This window comes from Miniopterus schreibersii, assembly GCF_964146895.1.
Source record: "Miniopterus schreibersii genome assembly, chromosome: 5".
NCBI lineage: Eukaryota > Metazoa > Chordata > Mammalia > Chiroptera > Miniopteridae > Miniopterus > Miniopterus schreibersii.
The window spans coordinates 42,366,609-42,386,020 of record NC_138106.1 but is presented as its reverse complement, the minus strand read 5'-3'; the positions used below and the strand labels follow the sequence as shown (position 1 = coordinate 42,386,020).

General features: G+C 39.3%; 1 protein-coding gene across 1 annotated transcript in view; it reads left to right on the top strand.

Moving 5' to 3' along the window:
* ATP13A5 (ATPase 13A5) overlaps positions 1-19,412 on the top strand; it is a gene marked incomplete at both ends in the record, with an annotated part of 83,121 nt that overhangs the window by 61,759 nt on the left and 1,950 nt on the right. The window contains 5 exons of the mRNA XM_081137650.1: positions 2,540-2,636; positions 4,647-4,719; positions 10,375-10,549; positions 12,013-12,215; positions 18,098-18,186. Of these exons, the coding sequence (XP_080993776.1) occupies positions 2,540-2,636; positions 4,647-4,719; positions 10,375-10,549; positions 12,013-12,215; positions 18,098-18,186 (637 nt within the window). The remainder of the gene's footprint in view (positions 1-2,539; positions 2,637-4,646; positions 4,720-10,374; positions 10,550-12,012; positions 12,216-18,097; positions 18,187-19,412) is intronic.

Here is a 19,412-nt window from a genome sequence, read left to right as displayed (position 1 = left end):
TGTCCTACTACCTTCATGGTGACTACAAAACGAGTGTCAGGACCCTCACCCTTGTTCATGTTTTCCATCATTAACACAACTCCCGGGGCTCTTTTTAAATATTGTGCTTGGAAACATGGGGGGTTAAGAATGGGACAGAGCCTTGCCCTGGAGGACCCACATTCCAGTGAAGAATATAGATAGTTATAATCACAAAACAGAGAAACTTCTGCCTGATAAGAGAGAGGTGCTCCATAAATTAGTTCTAAATAAATTAACATCCAACAATACAGTTTCCCAGTTGTTCAGTGCGATAACCCCAGCCAGATGGAAGGCTTTAGCAGGGGAGTTTCAACTTGAAGGATGGACAGGATATTTGTGAACAAAAAGGAGCAGGGAGGGAATTCCAGGCATGGGGAATGGAGAGCCGGATTAGAAGTGGGCTTTTCATTGGAGAGTGCAGGGGCCCGATAGTCCAATTGGGCTGGGTGGATTATCATATGGGAGTAGTGGAGGTGAAGCTGGAGCACCAGGTGTGGAGGCCTTGCATAGGGAGTTTAAACTCCTGGATGGGTGCACCAAGTGCCTGCTTGGTCCATCCAAAAGGCAGTGGTATTTGAACTTCAGATGCTCTTTCTTACACGTGTGGCCTGATGCATTTATGAATGCAGCATACTGTTTTTAATTACAAGTCATGATGTACGATTTCTTTAGTGGCAGATGGTTTAGTAAGACTTCAGGGTAGAGACTCTTTGCTTTTATATTTCATAGATTTGTAAAAATTAGACGTGGTTCAGCTCTGTGAGGCTCATTGTACCCTCGCCCTCCTTGGTGCATGCTTATTCAGGAGAAAACATCCTCCGGGGGGCGATGAGGTGCAGTTTTAGATGCCTAGGTCCAGACCCATGGGTTTTCACGTTTACCTTTTGAAACTCTGTAGTTATAGTTCAAGACCTTCAGGGTAAGAACTGCACCTTATTCATTTCTGTATCATTGTGCCTGCACTGAGCTGGATACCTCAGAGCATCCGATTACTGTTTGTGGGATGCATAAATAAGTGAACGAGCTGCTTAAGATGCATGCTGATTAGGGAGAGCAGTAATTCAGGAGGTCCATGCAAACACCCTGTATTCTTTACTTAGAATTTTTCTTCACTTTCCTTTGAATATGCGTCTTAATTTTTTTTTAAAATAAATATATCTTTATTGATTTCAGAGAGAGGAAAGGAGAGGGAGAGAGAGATAGAAACATCAATGATGAGAGAGTCATTAATCGAGCCCACAACTGGGGCATGTGCCCTGACCGAGAATCAAACCCTGATTGCCTGGATCCTAGGTTGATGCTCAACCGCTGAGCCACGCCCGGCCGGGCTATTTTTTCTTTTTTTTTTTCTTTTTTTATAATTAATTTTTTTTAATAAATGTACAGAACTGCAGAAAAAGATGAACCACAAAGCCTGGGCAGAAAGTGACCCAGGCTTCCTGTGCTCGCCCCTTCTCAGCTTGTCTTCCCCTCCACCCTCTGTGCTGAAAACAAACAGTGGAGCCTCATAACCTGAAGGAAAGTATCTGCCCACTGCATCTTGGCCCATCTCCCACCCGAACGTTCTCATTTGCCTGAGGCAAGGTGGTTATTATTTAGCTTTTTAGGTTTTCCTTCTCAGGTCCCTGTTCTGCTGCCGAAGTCCCTGAGCAGTGCCGGTGTCCACGTCACCTGGGCAGAAACAAAGAGGACGCGGGCTGCCGCCGTGTGGGTGCGCTCCTGCCTGGCCGCGAGGAGGCCGCAGGGAGGGCTGTTTGCCAAGTGCCCACCCCCTCCTGCACCCCTGCTCGCCTGTCTTCCTCAGCCTGCCGTGATCCGTCACCCAGCCGAGCCTCAGTTAGAGGAGTAATGGCCCAAACACAAGTTTTTAAACAGGGGACTATTTACTTTTTAAGCTGCAGTTTTTACTGTTGTCTTTATCTCTTTTGATCCCCCCAGCAGCTCAGATTAGTACCCTGGGTTCTTCCTGGTGGATTGAAGCCAACAAAACCCACTTCATTTCAAATAAATATTGGGGTCACATCCACATTTCCTAAAGTGCCAGAGCACCTGTCCTTTAGCTTCATGGCTCTAAGGGACCCTGAAGGACACACAGCTCAGTCCTCAGGAAGCAAGTGTTGTTAGGAGGCAACGAGTCACAGTCAAGTCAACGCCTGACACTTTTCACCTTATCATAATGTATTGTGTTTGTAATATACATGTTAATCTACTTAATTCACTGAAATCTTGTTGAAAATAAAGACTGAGCCTGATTTATTGATATCCTCCATGACACTTAGCATAACTCTGGTACCTCATAAACTCTAAATAAATGTGAGTGCATGAATTAATGAGCAAGGAAATGATTAAAGGAGGGAATGAATGAGTGAGTAATGAAATAAATAGTTGAGAAGATGAATCAGCGGTTAAGCGAATGAATGTCAACAAGCTATTAAAAATTAAACTCCTTTTAGAATATAAAGGAGAGTGGAAGGTGTGTATCAGGCATAACCAGTCATTTTTATTTTTCCTTAAACAGAGAAGGCCGAGCTGCTCTGGTGTCATCCTTTGGGGTGTTTAAATACTTGACCATGTATGGCATAATCCAGTTTGTTGGCACATCACTGCTCTATTGGGTATGCACCAAAATATGTTTTTTCTAGTTCTAATTGCATTTACATCCCTGGTTTATTCTTGATGGGGTATAGCTCCTACACAGGATTCAATGTTTTATAAATAAATGACATTTCTCAAAATAGATGTGTGCAAACTGGGAATTTGGTATATCTGCATGAAACATGGAGCTGGAAATAAACAGATGCGGCTCCGTCTTGTAGGAGCGTTGTTTTTCTCTAGATAACCTGAGACACTTGGCCTCTTCGAGCCTCTATTTCTTCGCTCCGATGGTGAAGGAAGCTTCAGAGCAGCCTAAATATAACGCAGCAGGAAATGGATCAGTCACCAACTGTGGAATATTTTTGGCAAAAGGCTAAGAACAGATAAAAAGAGAGAGAAGTTGTTGAATTTGATTTTGAAGGATGCAAAGGCTTGAAAAACTCCCCTGCCAGAGCTTTACTTCCGAACCTGCCCAGAGTATGCACATTTAGCCATGTCATTAGTAAAGGATGATCCATTCTTTAAAAAATAAAAAATAAAAATTTAAATTAAATGATACAAATAAACGCTTAAGAATTAATTAGCTGTATGGAAGAAATATGTTTAGGTTGAAAGTACTCTTCATTAGTCCAGTCACAACTTGCTCTGCAGTAAAATGATCCAACAGGCTCAGGAACCACTTCAGGGAGGGAAGTAGTTTACTGCTTTTCTGAGGCATGGGAGAGGTGACTGAGAGGGCCACAGACTCCAGCATCGGGTGGGTGTTACTACTAGCAAGAATCACACACACAGAGGGCTGAGGGGCAACCAGGTGGATAGAAACAAGACCTAGATTGGGAGTCAGGAAACCTAGATTCAAGTTCTGCCTCTGTCACTAAGAAAATATTAGATCTTGCCCTTGGCCAAGCCTTTGTCTGCCTCTGGAGAGTTAGGCTGGCTGATTCCCAAAGCCCTCTATAGTTCTATATAAGCTGTTCCTAGAATGAAAACTGAAACAGCTTTTAAAAATTTCTCCGTTTCACCTCACCCTGCTTATATATCATTTTACCATTCTGAGCAGGAAATAGGGGGAAAGGATATGAGAAAGAAATGTAAAGAAGACAGAGGAAGAATTGGAGGGTGAGAGGGACACTGAAGAACCACTTGCATCCTTTCAAAAACAGGAAAGCAGAACTTCAGTTCCAAAGTCTCTGTGGATAGAGTTGGAATCATAGTCCACTCTGAAGCCATTCACTCTGATGGTCTAGACCTAAATAGGAATGTCCCCCAAGGACCGTACCTGGAAACTTCTGGGCCTTGGGTTCACCCTCTAAGAGGCAAGAAATGTTTTTCATTTGCATATGTCTGGTCTGTAAAATACCTAGAGCCAGATTATAATCTAATTATAAACAGACCTGGCTGCAAAAGGTGTTGCAAGGCAGGTTCCTAGAGAGTATCAAGTTGACTTTTATATTTAAATACTTCAACTCCATAAGTGTGAATGTAAAAGAAGTTCTATGTCTGCACAAATCTTAGAAAGACAGGTGTACCAGACTGAAGTCTGCAGGGGGCTTACTTGGGGAAGAGGCACTTGTTCAATTTGTGAAAGTGAATGGACACCTAAGAGAACTATGGGGTAAACTCAATCCATGAATAAAGATGGAGAGAGACATGTGTGAGTGATTCAAGGCCTTAACTTTAAATTTTAAGCTTGAAGTTCCCAGAGGAACTTTTAGGCTTTAATATCTTATGTTAGACTTCAACTGTCCAAGCTGATACTATAGCTGCCAGAACTACTGTGGTCAGTAAGAAGGTGTTTCCCAACTGAGAGACCCCCATTGCTAATATGGAATTAAGTTGAAGACTGGGAAAATAGTGATCTGGTTTCATTCTCTCCAGCAAGATGCTGAAAACCTAGGGCAGGTCACTTTCTTCCTAAAGAGGAGAGAAAAATAGCTGTTGCTTCCTGACTGCTTTCAAAAAGTGTTAGAAATGATCAAATGCTACAGTGGCAGAAGCAACACTTACACCTACTTTTCTTTTCTTTTCAGCAACTACAGCTCTTTGGGAATTACCAGTATCTCATTCAAGATGCAGCCATTACCTTGATGGTCTGTTTAACAAGTAAGCTCTTTAGCAAAGTAAGCTGTATTACTTGTATTTATCTATGAAATTCTAGACATGTTCATACAAGTAAGAGCTTCAGAGAAAGATGCATCTTAACTATTAACACCTCATTTCCTATGAATTTTTTGAAAGTGGTGTTGAGGAAAAATTGAGGCTTGAAGTCCTCAGACTTGGCATTAAAATATCTTGAAAGCAAATAGGTTTTAGCCTCATAAAATTGTCAGTGTCTTCTGAGTTCTGCGTAGGTTTCTGCCTTGTACATAGAAAAATGTACAGGAAATCTAGAAAGGGAAATCTTTAAAACCCCAAGGTCACTTTCCATTATTCAGCTATGCTTCATGTTGACGTGAAACCAGATTTTGGCTAAGTCTTTGAAGTGTGAGAACAAATGCTAGCATTTTATTCTCGTGAAATTCTCTCAAAAGCAAGGTGTGGCTTTCAGCAGCTATTGCTCACTTCCTTCCCTACAGATGACACTGATACAGTATTTCCTATCAGAGAGCTCGGGTTTGATAGTAACTCTTAATAAGTGAGAAAGGCGAACGCCTCAACAGAGAGAAGAGAAAAAGAGTGATGCAGTCATCTCTTTTTCCTTGTTCAACAATAAAAGTGTTTTTGAAAAATAACGGTAAAACATCAGGCAGGGCAGGATATTTATAATCGTGTGAATTTCATGTGGAATCTTAAAACATGAAACTGATATTGAAGTAATTTATTACATCAACCCAATGACAGAATTTACAAGTATCAGAGAGGCAAGTAATATCAGTTTTTATTCTCAGGGTTGAAATGTCTCTTTGTAGCCCAGTTAAATATTTTTTTACATGTTATTAATATTCATGCAACTGGATAATTTTGAATCAATGATATTGCCTTGCCATGTTGGATTTTTTTAGTAATTTATATGAGTTATTTGCAAATAAGGTCAATGCTAAAAAGAAAAAACAACAGAAAGTTCCAAAAGCTAAGGTAGCAGTCAGTAGCCTGAAGGGGAAGGCCATTGCCATCCTCCAGCACTCCCTATCTCTGTGACCTTTGGCAAATTATTTATAAAGCAAATAATTTCCCCACAGGAAATGTCCTCATAGGGTTGTGAGGATCAGATAAAAAGTACACGTGATGTGCGTAGCACAATGTACCGCACACACTATGAGCACTCATTGCAAGGTTAATGATATCCCCATGTGCTCCTATACTCTTTCTTCTTTTGCAATGATCCTGACTCAGTGAGGCCTTGAAAAGATTTGACTGTGTGCAAGTAGACTGATTAGAAATCCAGAACATTGGGTGGTAGTCTTAGCCTTGCCTCAGAATGCTAGATGACCTTGAGCAAGTTATTTTGAACTTTTACACACTTAATTCCATGCTATTGGTTATGAATTTGACTTCCATGGCAATGGGTTTACTTTACTTTTTCTCATGGCAATATCCTGTTGACCTTCATGCCTGTTAGCCTCTCGTCTCAGAGCAGGCTCAGTGGGAAACTTGGAAAGACTCAAGGCAGAGTCATTGTTTCTGAGAGCAGAAATTCAGAAGCACCTGGCCCTGAGGAGAACTGGAACACTGAAGGCTGCTTTATTTCCAAGAGATCACCTTGTCTCTTTTTTCTTCTTTCTATTCTTATTGTTTTCATCTGTCTTCTACTCATTCACTTTGCAAATGACCCTAAATGGTGACTCTATTGAATCTCTATATCCTTTCTGCTTGTCTTCCATAGCTAATTAGCTTAGCCTCTCAGAATCTTATTTGCAAATCTCTTGGAGAAAAAATTTACTGACCTACCTTGGGTCAGATGCCCACTTCTAAGTCAATCATTTCTGTGAATAAAGGTGGGGTCATGCAGTTCAGGTCCATTTAGGCCAACCATTCCAGCATATGGGAGGAGGCAGTGTCCAGAAAAGGAGACCATAAGAGGGAATTCATATATTCTATAAAAACAACTCTTCTATAAATTTCATCAGGGCTTCAGTGACACCTAACATTTTCTAGGTCTTGGTCCCCTTGGAGAATCTGATGGAAAATATAGATCTTTTTACCTTCAAAATCTCATGACGCACACTCAAAATTTTGCATGTCACTTAGGCGAGTCCATGAGGCTCCTGAAACATGGCTTACATGACTTGAAACGTCCATAATATGAAGTAAGCCAACTAGTTAAGAGAAGCACACCTAAATTACACCCAAATGCTGCTAAACAATGAAAAACTACTTTGAGTATAGGAATGCAAACTTCCAAGTCATCCCACACAGCAGGCCCTGTGCTGGGCTCAATAAGGTACAGAAAGTGAAATGAGATGCGCTGTCTTCCCTCAGGGAGCTCGTAGTCTGCTGAGTGCCTGTGTAAACAGCTCAGTTTAATGCAAGACACCCTCACCTTAGTGACAATATGAGTAATGTGCTATGGAAACTCAGAGGACATAATGATTAATTCTGAATGAAATATCACTCCACAAGTTTTCATTCCTCTGCATGCAATCTGACAGCATATATCAACACCATCATTTTAAGGAAAACTGGGCAGTTCAGAGAAGCTTTTCTGGCTGCTGAGAACCAATATTGCTATACAAGCTTGTATTTCAGGGCTCCTCATTTTATCATTTTTAATTCACGAGATCTCTGCATTCTACTGTAGAGCAGAGAACGTGGGGCTCGAAATGAAACAGGCTTGAGTTTACATCGCCATCCTGTCACTCACACTGTGGGTCTTTAAACAAAGGACTCTACTTCTGTGAACCTCAGTTTCTTCACCTGTAAAATAGGTGATAAAATACCTGTTTTGCATTGCTCTTTGAGGAAATAAAGATAACATTTATAAAATGCCAACATGGCTTCTTGAACCTAGCAGGAGTCCGAAAATGGTAGTCATTATTTTTATACTTATCTATAGTCAGGTGCACAAATTTTCTGTCAGAAAGTGCTAGGAATTTCTAATATGGAAAAAGTTAAAATATTCTTTATATAAGGACTCAAGATCAATCAGATATCGTCACAATAATGCTGCTTAACAAACTACCCTCAAAACTTATTGGCTTACAACACCCATGCATGGGTTCTTAAGTTGACTGCCACTCAACAGTCATATAGGTAGGCTCAGCTGAGCCATTCTGTTTTAGGATGTAAGTCAGTTGGTACTGGTCCAGGCTGTGGGTTTGATTCAGGTCTGCTCCATATTTTTCATCCTGGGGCCAGGCTGAATGGAGAGACCCAGGCATGTTCTCATTGTAGGTCACAGAGAGCAGAGAGCAAGCCCAGCTCAAACCTCTGACATTTCTTTGGCCTGAGAAAATCACTCAGTGAAACCAAAATTAAGGAGTGATAAAGTCTACTCTGCCCTGATGAGGCCAATACTTCAGTCTACCTTAGTTCTGTATAAAAGTAAAGCGAGAAAATGAACATCTGAGAAAGAGAAGACCAAAGTAGGAGAAGCCAGGTGCACAGATAAAATTAAACCTCTTTTCACTACCTACGGCCTCTTTACAAACTCTGGGCACATTCTACCTTGCAGATGGGAACACAGAAAGAACTCCAAGCACTGCAGCCTCTACCTGCTGTCTCCTTGCCCACAAAGGACAGTCTCCTTGCACCTCTTTTCAACTCTGACCACAGCCCACACTGTGTGTCCCTTCCTGTGTGCCACTCATTGACTTCTCACACCAGCTACCCAGACTTAGGCCAAATTGCACAGATGAAGGACACAGCCTCAACAAGGCTGTCCTACTTCAGACGCTAACTATAAGTCAAGGGGTCCCCTTGCCACTTGCACTTCTGACTAGCTGGCTACAAATGTGGAGGTTCTCACTACCCTCTCAGATTCAGTAATTCACATCAACATCTCACAGAATGCAAGAAAGTGCTACACATATTATTACAGCTTTATTACAGCAAATGGATACAAATCAGAACCAGCTAAAGTGAGAGACTTATAGGGCAAGATCTGGGAGGGTCCCAAAGATGACACTCCATTGTCCTCTCCCTGGAGAGTCAGTTTGCCTCACTGTCCTGGCACATAAATGTGTGATGATATGTAGAGTATAGCCAAGCAGGGAAATGAACCTGAGCTCTGGTGTCTGGAGTTTCTATGGGAATTTCATTACTGAGGCATAATTGATTTAATCATCGGCCATGAGGTGATGATTCAATTCCCAACTCCTCTTCTTTCCCTGAAGGTCAGTCTGATATCAGGAGTCTCAAAGTCCCAATTCTCCAGTCACACAGCTGGTCTTTTTGGCATGGCCAGAACCTATCCTATGTCATCTCCTTAGCACAAACTCTCTTCAGACCCACCATGAGTCATCTTGTTGGCACAAACTGTCAGGACCCACCATGAGTAAACAGAGATACCCCTATCAATTCAGAAAAACCCAAGGAACTGGGAATAAAGACCACCCAAATTCTTTATCCTAAGGGTTTAGAGGTAATCTCCCAAGAATCTGGGACAAAATCTTCATTACACAACCCATCCGTGTCTTCCATTGGACTTCAAGATCTTTGAGGGCAGATGAGATTCCTTCTTCTCTGCATACCCCTTAGCCTTTAGCCCAGCACCCTCCTGGGGGAATATTGTTTAAATTGGTAAAGGTAAAGCCTTAGCTATAGAACTTTAGGATAGATGAGTTGGAAGAGTCTTTGGAGACCATTTAGATATTCCAACACATTAACTTAATACATGAGAAAGTGAAGGGTCAGAGAGTTTAACATGGTTACCCCAGAACAAACATTGAGCAAATTGAAAAACTGCTTTAGAGTTTTGTTATCCCAAACTAGACACCCAATCCCCACCGCCCTGCCCCTACATTCATGAACACAAACCTAAGCATACACACTTCCTCACATCAAAGAAATCAGTGATAAGTTATGAAATGGAACAGTGTGACAGATAGGAAAGCAAGAACTGAACATGACTATGATATAAACCTTTAAGTCTGATGTATCTAATCGCTGACCTTCCCCTGCTTCTTTTCTGCTCTTCCCCAAGAAGTACATTCCATTTTCATCAGCTTGTTAGAATGTATGCTTCTTCTAAGGAGGATGTAGATACTATAATATATTTTAATGCTCTCATTTGGAAGCAATATTTTTTATGAGCTCCTTTTCCTAACCGAGTCTAATGTGCCCTAGCAATTCTCCATTTACACACATTTCCAGGAGAATAGAACATACTCCTAGCAACTATCCTGGTAGACAGAAGTGCTCAGGGAATGTTGGCTGAATGTATAACAGAATGAGTGCTTTTTTAAAAAAATTTTCTAGCATGCTTTCTTTCTCCCCTTTTTTTAACTCTCCACTTTTCCATCATCACTGAGAAGTAATAGTAATGCTTATCCATGTGGAAGTCCACCTTCTTTTCTTATATACCTTTCCTGCTCAATCTGGTTGTAGAGAAAATATTTGCACCATGCAGTGTGGTTAAGGTATTAATTATAGAGCTTTTGAATCCATTACTTTTCATTTCTGAAAGTAGAACCAAAACCTGGAAGAGGCAAAGTTTAATAGCATTGAATCTGCAACTGGACAATGTGCTTTCCTAGATATAAATTCTCAGTTTATATGTGCTGAATCTAAGCCCTAAGGCAAGACTCAAAATAATACACATCTCAATATTTTATTCTCAACAATGAAACTGTAACTGGGAAAAGTGCATTTGTCTTTCAGTGAGTTCAACTCATGCCTACCCAAAGCTGGCTCCATATCGACCCGCAGGACATCTCCTCTCTCCCCCTTTGCTGCTCTCGGTCTTGTTGAATACCCTTTTCACCTGCATTGTGCAGATTTGTGCATTTCTCTATGTGAAGCAGCAGCCCTGGTACTGTGAGGTCTACAGATACAGGTAATGTTCATTTTTTTAGTCTTCCTTTCTGAAGGTGGTACAATGAATACCCAATGACATTGCACAACTGGGTTTGAGCATATACCTTAAAATTTTAATTAACAAAAGTTGTGCCTCCACCTTGAAAAACACCAATGATGAGATATAACACAGAACACAGCTAATGGGCCTCTACTTCTGGGGTAAGCCATGTGGAATGGATGGGAAAAAATTTTTGCATTGGTTGTTGAGGTATAGATCTGATGGCTGGTTGACTGAATGAATGTACTAGCTCCCTAGTGGTTTGTATATCATAAAGACCAGGGGTGAGCTTTCTTTGTAGAGGGCCAGATAGTAAATAGTTTGGGCTTTGTGGGCTAGGTGATCTCCATTGCAACTACTCAACTCTGCTGTTAGGGTGAAAAAACAGCCATAGACAGACAACATGTAAAGAAGTGGATATGACTGCATTCCATAAAACTTCATTTACAAAAACAGTTGGTGGGAAAGCCCATATCTTAAATATTTTTCTGAGCAAATGTTATGTGGCATCACTGTGTTAGGTGCTAAGCATTTGTTGTAAATCTGAGTAAACAAAAGAGAAAAGAAAAGAAAACCAAAGAAATCCTCATTCAAGAAACTCTCATGCCAGGAGTAGAAAATAAAAATGTATGAAGGAGTAATTGCAAAATAAGGAGCTAAATGCAGCTCTAAAAGGGTGAAATGGGGGCACTGGGTGTGCTGGCCAGCAGGTATAAAGATGTTTAAGGTAGGGTGATGTTAGAAGGAGCAGCACGTATGAACCCCGAGGTGTACAATTAGGTGTACAATTGGTGATATTTGGGGAACAGGGAATATTCCTATATGTTCAGAATATAAGGAGCATGGAACGACTCACAAAAGATAAGGCTGGAAGGGTACATTGAGATCAGAGTCTGAAGGGCTTCTGGGCCTGCCTAAGAGATTTCAACTTAATTTATTAGCAAAATAAAGCCATAGACACTCATAAGCAGGAAAGTGTTCTGTTTAGATCCTTAGGAAGAGCCTTTGGTTGTGTGAAGAGAGTGGATTAGAGTGGGCAGATTCAGAATCCAGACCCAAGTTATGAGGCTTACATTTGTGCAGGAAAGACACACACATACACACACACACACACACACACACAAGCACACATGCAGAGAGAGAGAGAGAGAGAGAGAGAGAGTTCATTTACTCTGAATTGAAAGGAATTCCATAGAAAATGGTCATTCAAGCCCTTTCAAAACAGATCACTTGTTCTCAGTGGAATGCTGGCCAAAGAACAAATCTTGACTTCCTCTGAATTTTATTTCTGCTTTGACATTGCAAGAGCTTTATGTCCTGGTAGTTATTGGCTGGAACAGTTTGAAAGCTGAGGTTCTGTGGTAGCGGTAAACTAGTTTTGTTCCACCGGCTGGAGAAAAATGAAATAAAAAGTCCCATAAATGCTGGTGATTCTTTTGTAGTGAGTGCTTTCTGGACAACCAAAGTAATTTCTCAACAAATATGAGTTTGGAAAGAAACTGGACTGGAAATGCAACTCTGATTCCTGGTTCAATCTTAAGCTTTGAGAGTACCACACTGTGGCCCATCACCACCATCAACTGCGTCACAGTAGCATTTATCTTTTCTAAGGGAAAGCCATTTCGGAAACCCATCTACACAAACTGTAAGTATATGAGGTCTACCTTTTCTTTTCTAATATTTTCTTCCATTCCCTTACCCTCCCCAGAGTTGCAACTCACTGTTGAAGTGATTGGCTGAGAGGGAAACAATTGCATTGGTCTAAAATTGAGTACTAAGTGGTCATTTTCATGGGGGGTAGAGCCCACGGCAGGAACCTGCTCACTGGCAGATAAGCACAGGCACTATTAAATCGTCACCAGTCCTGCCCTATTGTGAGCCATCAAGAAGGATTTTAAGCACCTACATATATGTCAAGATATTTTGTAAAAGGCTTTCCAACCGTTTCAAATACAACTTGACCCCGTGATAGCTTTATAACATTGGGGAAGTTACTTTAATCATTCCCTGCATCTCTTTAATCACCAGTGAGGATGAACATATTTCCATGTTATTAGTCATTTCTGACTTTCATTTATATTTCTATTCATTTTTTCACTGAATTGCTGTTATATTTCTTATATTTTGTATGAGCTTTTCCAGTTGTCTTTATGCCCAATTTCTTCTCGTTGTAAAATCAGATTATCATTTATTTCATTTTTAAAATTTCTATTAATGCTTTTTTTTAAAATCTAATGTTAATTTGGGGATATAATTTGAGGTAGAAATCAAACTACTTTATCCAACTAGTTCCTAGTTTTCCCAGAAGATTTTATTATTTAATATTCCTTTTGGTCTCTTATTACTTAATTGAATGTAGTGCCACCATTATAATACTATATTCATATATATTTATTGTTTTCTCATATGCATAATTTATATTATGTAAGTTTTAATATTGTATTTATTGTTATATACTAGATATTAATTTATATAATTAATTTATTCTAAACCATCTTTTCTGTTTCATTGATATGCCAGCCTATTCTTGATGAATCACTCTAGTTTAAAAATTGTAGTTTTATAATAAGTTTTAATAAGTAGTAAAGTTGATGTATCCTCATTACTCTTCACATAAAAAAGAATTCTTACTTTTCTTACTTGTTCATTCTTCCAGCCAAACTCTAGAATAAATTGTCAAGCTTTTAAAAAAATCCCCTTTGGGAAATATCTGCTTATACACTTTAGTCTTCGCATTTAAGAACATGTCATGTCTCTCCATTTATTTATGCTTCCTTTTATGTCTCTTGTTAAATATTTCTCATTTTCTGCCTGGTAGATCCTGCACATTTATTTAAGAAACTAATCTTATGTTTTTTGTATATTTGTTTATATCTTGAATGGCTTTTTCCCATTACATTTTCTAACTGATTATATGTATGTAAAAGGCATAGTGCTGTCTAACATTTATTTTCTATCCAGAACCCTTTTGGAATTTTGCTGTTTACCCTTGGTTGAGTGTTCTAAAAAGATAATTATGATCATCCGCAAATAATAGTTTTTATTCTTCCTTTTCCATAGCTAAAATGTTTATAGTTTATTTGTATTTTCTGTCTTAGTGTAGAGTCCAAAATGTCCAGGAAAATGTTAAATAATAGTGCTAATAGCAGATAGTTCTACTACTGAATGAAAAGACTTCTAGTAGTTTTCACTCGTAAATATAATTTTGAACATTGGTTCAAGGTAGGCTACGTCATGTGAAGAAATACCTTTCTGTTTTCAATAAATTATAAGTGTGTTTTTTGTTGTTGTTTTAATATATATTGATTTCAGAGAGAGGAAGGGAGAGGGAGAGATAGAAACATCAATGATGAGAGAGTCATTGATCAGCTGCCTCCTGCATGCCCCCGACTGGGGATGGAGCCCGCAACCCGGGCATGTGCTCTGACCGGGAATCGAACCTCAGTCTCCTGGATCCTAGGTCAATGCTCAACCGCTGAGCCACACAGGCCGGGCTAAAAGTGTGTTTTAAAATCTAGAATGGGAGATGCATTTCATCAAACTCCTTCCCTCACCTCCTGACATGATTATGCTTTTTGTTCTCCTATGACTTAGTGCTAGAAATGTTATATTAATAAGCTTATTAAATCATCTTTATTCTTGAGAAACCCTACTTATTTGTGGTGGGTTATAAATTTCACTGAATTAAATTTTGTACTTTTTTATAACTACATTCATTTTGGGATTGGTCTGAAGTTTTTTGTGTAGTATTTGTTTGGTTTAGTATTAGACCTGAAAACTCTTCAAATTTTCCTTTCCTCTGAAAAATATTTTTTAGATAGAAATGGTCTGTTCCTTGACAGTTTGCAAGAACCCAGTAAAATCATCTGGTTCCAAATCCTTCCTTTGAAAGAAATATTATTAAGGATTGATTTAGATTATCCTCTTTTAAAAATAGCTTTTAACATAACATTTTTCCTCTCAGATAACCCCCATTTCATTGAGATGTTCAAGCCTTTGCACAGCATTTTGAGTGATACTTTCTTATAATTATTAATGCTTCTACGACTCTTTTACTATTTTCTCATTCTCATAATATTTATGTGTGTTATTTATTTTTTAACCAGAAATGTAATTTTATTGGTTGTCTTTAAAGAACCAGCTCTCAGATCTAATAATCCTGTATTTTTTTCTGTTTTCTAATTTGTTTTTGTTTCTTTTCATTCTTTTTTCTCATTTCTTACTTTCCTTGAAATTTTTTAATGTTTGAATTTATTCTGTAATTTACACCTATTCTTTTTTTCTTGTAAAATTAGAAAAGCACTCAGGATGAATAATTGTATTTTGGGCTGCATCCTGTACCTTTTTATGTGTCTCTGATTATGACTTAATTTCCTCTTTGACCCACTAGTTTTCAGAACAGTGATTTTTAATTTTCAAGTGGAAAAAGATTTAGTTTTCAATATCCTGATACTTTTGTTCTCAGTATCTTATAAACAAACTTTATTGCTCTTTTGACCCAACAGGTTTTTAGAACTTTATTTTTAATTTGTATGTTTGAAGGGATTTTTAATTTAAATTTTGTTAGTAATTTCTAGTTTTATCATCATAATCAGATAATCTAGCTTTAAATTTCCTGCTTTGGAAAATTAACTACAGTTTAGTACATCACAAGGCACAAACTCTAATCTCTAATTTTCTAAATAAGCCATAGATATTAGAAAGTCAAGTCTCATTTCTATTCTTAAATTGGAAACAAGCTAGTACTATGATAAACCAGTTTTGGCAATCATATTCACATTTTCTCTGTTCTCATCTCCCCTCCTTTATTTTTGTATAGCTGTTTCATCAAAGGTTTTGAGAGCATGCTAAGATTTTCTTTTAATTTAAATTTTCTATAAACTTCTTCCTGAATTTCTTATAATTTTTCTTAATTTTGAAACAGTGCTTGATAGCGCCCTTGGCTCTTGTCACAACAAATCAAGATTCTGCTTTATGTTTTAAAGTTAATCTCTTATGGTCCTAATTTATTGTAGATACATGTATTTTACAAGAAGAATATATTACGTTAGCTTGTACTTTCATTTGAATTGTAGCTACAAAGTCCTTTTGCTTAAATTGAGTTTTTTTAGAGCTGGACTAGTTGCATCATAGTGATTTAAAGCTTTCGGGTAAACTCAAACCCCTATGCCAAGCATAGCTGATAATTTTAAATGAAAAAGGTTCTAACCAATAGAATAAATCATATTCTCGCAAGGTTACAAGTCAAAAGTTCTTGGAACTACTATTAAAATATACAAGCAATTTTATATTGATATAACAAAAAAGTCTTTACCCTTCTTAACATTAGCCTTTGATAGAAGATTAACTTATGTTATGAGATATAAAAAAAGTACAGATTAAATTTTTTTTTCAACCACAGTTTACATACAACATTCTGCACCAGCTTCAGATGTACAGCAAACTGGCCAGAAAATCATGCACTTTACAGAGTGGTACCCCCTCCCCGCTGTTGCCCCAAGTACCTACCCAAGTACACAGCCATCATGACATTATTGACTATACTCCCTGTGCTGTACTCTACATCCCAGGACTATTCTGTAACTACTGATTTGTTCAGCTTAATCCCTTCACCTTTTTCACCCAGCCCCTCTCCCCTCTGGCAACTGTCAGTCTGTTCTCAGTACAGGCTAAATTTTTATAAAAACAGGTGTGAATATTCACTTATCTGAAAATAATCTGTAATGGCTTGCCCAGGACTTGTCTTTACAAATCACCTGTATAAACAGAGCCCCATTCTTTAAATTTCCTCATCAATAGTGACTAACCAAGGAGGGCAGCATTCATTTCAGTTGCTCATTAGGTTTTCCAATCAAAGCTGAATTTAAAAAGAGAGCCTTATAATTTTGTTTCCACACTGCTCATTCGTGCACCGGCCTGGCCTGCTTTTCAGATCATTAGCCGGAGGACAGTGTGATGTGCACTCAGTTGCCAGTGAGCACCAGGCCTTTATTGGGATGGACGTTTGGGTATCATCTTCCCCGCATCTGGGTCCCTGGGACTTGTAAACAATGAAGTAAATGAAAAATCCGCACAACCATCTCCTGGGGCCTTCTCGTGAGGCTGCTCGGATTGCTTAATTTGGGGAGATGCAGCCCCAGGTTTCCCCCTCTCTGCCTCACACCCTTCCAGAGCAAGCCTAGGTATTCTCCAGGAGGTGCTGCCTCTAGCTGTGTGTGTAAAGTGAGGCTTAGGTGAATATGAGGGCAGGTGTGGGAGCACAAGGGTGAAAACAGAGCTCTGGTGGCTTCAAAAATTATGGCCTTCAGTAGAGAGCAATTGTCTCTGATTTCTTCAACCCCAGAATAATCAGCATAAGAGAAAACCTAGTTTATTTGTTTGTCTGTTTGTTTATAGATTTTGAGGATTATGACAATCACTGATGTCATGGCAACACCGATTAATGCTACTGTTTTGGCCTAAAGGTGCTAATTCTATAAAAACAGCATTTATAAGGCACCACCTACAAAGTACCTAAAAGCTCTGATGGACAAAGGAGTGGATGGGGTTGGGGGTAAGAACAGCGATGTTGGCACATTGCATTCTGGGAAGTTTAGTTTCCAAAAATAAAGCAATTCCGGGAGGCTGGGGAGAGAGAACCCAGTAGATGTGCAGGCTAGTTTCTCATCTGCTCTTTCAATTCAGACTCCCAGAGAAGCAGAAACAAAGTCACTTTCAAATGGTTACAGTCTCGTTGATACATAAATGAAAATCATGCAAAGATCACTGGGAAGTCTTTAAAGATGAAGTAACATTTGAACTGGGCTTTTGTTGAAAAATTGGAACTTGCCAGGAGGGTAAGAATATCATCTACACAGGGAATGAGGTACTACCAAGGGGACTAATTGTCCATGCATGCACGACTCAACAGATACATGGTGATGAAGCACCAGGGCCTCTCTGTGACCCTTTACATGGGCTGGTCACTGCAGGATGTCCCAGCCCCCCAGGACTCCTCAGCTGAGGTAGCTCCTTTATTGAGGTTACTATAATACATTTGTCAGCAGCTTTCTACACCCAGCCTTTCAAGGAAAGACTTTAAGATATCACCTTTGGCCTGGCCAGCGTGGCTCAGCGGTTGAGCATCAGCCTATGATCCAGGAGATGGCGGTTCGATTCCTGGTCAGGGCACAGGCCCAGGTTTCCCACTCAACGCACAGTAGGGGGCGTGCAGGAGGCAACTGATCAATGACACTCTCATCATTGATGTTTCTCTCTCTCTCCCTCTCCCTTCCTCTCTCTGAAATCAATAAAGACCTCTATCGTATACCCTCTTCCCTCTATTTGAAAATTTTTTTCAAGAAAAAAAAAAGATACCACCTTTGTCTTGTAAGCATTAGAACATATTTTAAAACATATGAGGCTATATCAAAACATCCGAAGATGTATTCAGTATTTGCCCAACAGTGATAATTGATTCCACAATGTGTGCCAAATTATGTGAAACATCCCTTTAGCATCTAAGAATAATGTTTGGTGTTTCTTCAGATATATTCTCATTTCTCCTGATATCTGCCTCGGGCCTCACAGTGTTCCTTTTGTTTTCTGATTCTGAAGATATATACCGAGAAATGGAGGTAAGTGATACTCATCTGCACATCCGTTACGACTCACATGCTCAATGGGGCCATATTTGCGTTGTAATTTCAAATTCTGTTGTTACCATAGTCTCTGTGACTGCTGAATATCATGAACTTATTCCCATTTACAGATCTCCCGTAGGTTAGGCCCTGATTGTTTTCATATTATTGGTATTATCAATTGGGTACATCGATTCTGTTCACACTTGAAATATTATGTTTGGATACTTTATTCTTCAATGTTATACTAGTATAATAAATTTTATGCACTAATACAATAATTCAATTTTAATATTTAAAAACATATAGTAATCATTCATAATGTAGTTGTGAGGAGGAAGAAAAGGTAGACTAGAGGCCAATCGCTTTTCCATCTGTCGGACATTGACTGTAGGGAGTTTTATTTCAGTGGACAACATTTGATCCAGGGCACAGTGGATTAAAGTTAGATGTATTAAGTGGTTAGCGAACCCTTTCTTGGACCCAGCATTGGGGGAGAAATAAAAAATGGTTGGCCCTTGACTTTCGCTGTAATCTGACTCATTCCGCATCTCACAGCCTCTCCAGACAGCCCTGGCACTCAGGGTGCTGCATTTCACAGCCCAGAAAAAGGCTGCCTCCACTTGGGGAAATAACTCCTATGAGAACAGATGAGATTTAGAGGTGGGCGTCGAGACACTGGGGAGGATCTATAGTTTTAGTCCTAAAGACAGCTCACGCACAGTCATCCATATCCTACCATTTAGGGTCAGAAATGGGGCTGTGTAGGTTTGGTTTTTGTTGTTGTTTTGCTCTGGATGCAGCCATGGGAAATTGTAGCTCTCTCATTCAGTAAACAAGTGTACCCTTAAAAGGAGGTGGGTTGGGTGGGTTTGACTTTCATCAAGCCATTGGATTTAGGGCTGCGAAGATCTGCTCAGAAAACGTTCCCTTCATTTCAATTAAAATAAACTTAAACTTCTGTCCCTCTTATGTTTACCCATAGGTTAATTTCACTGAAAGAATGAATTTCAAGTAGATTTTGCTTTGGGAGAATTAGAAATAATAAGATTATTAGATGAATGATTTAATCGTATACCCTCTTCCCTCTATTTGAAAAGACAAAAATGAAGAGACACACAGGCTTCAGAGTGTCCTGTCTCAGGTCTGCGACCCAGGGCACATTTACTCCATGGCTGTCATCAGGCCATGGAGGGAGCATTGGGCAAGAGGCAGGCAGTTCT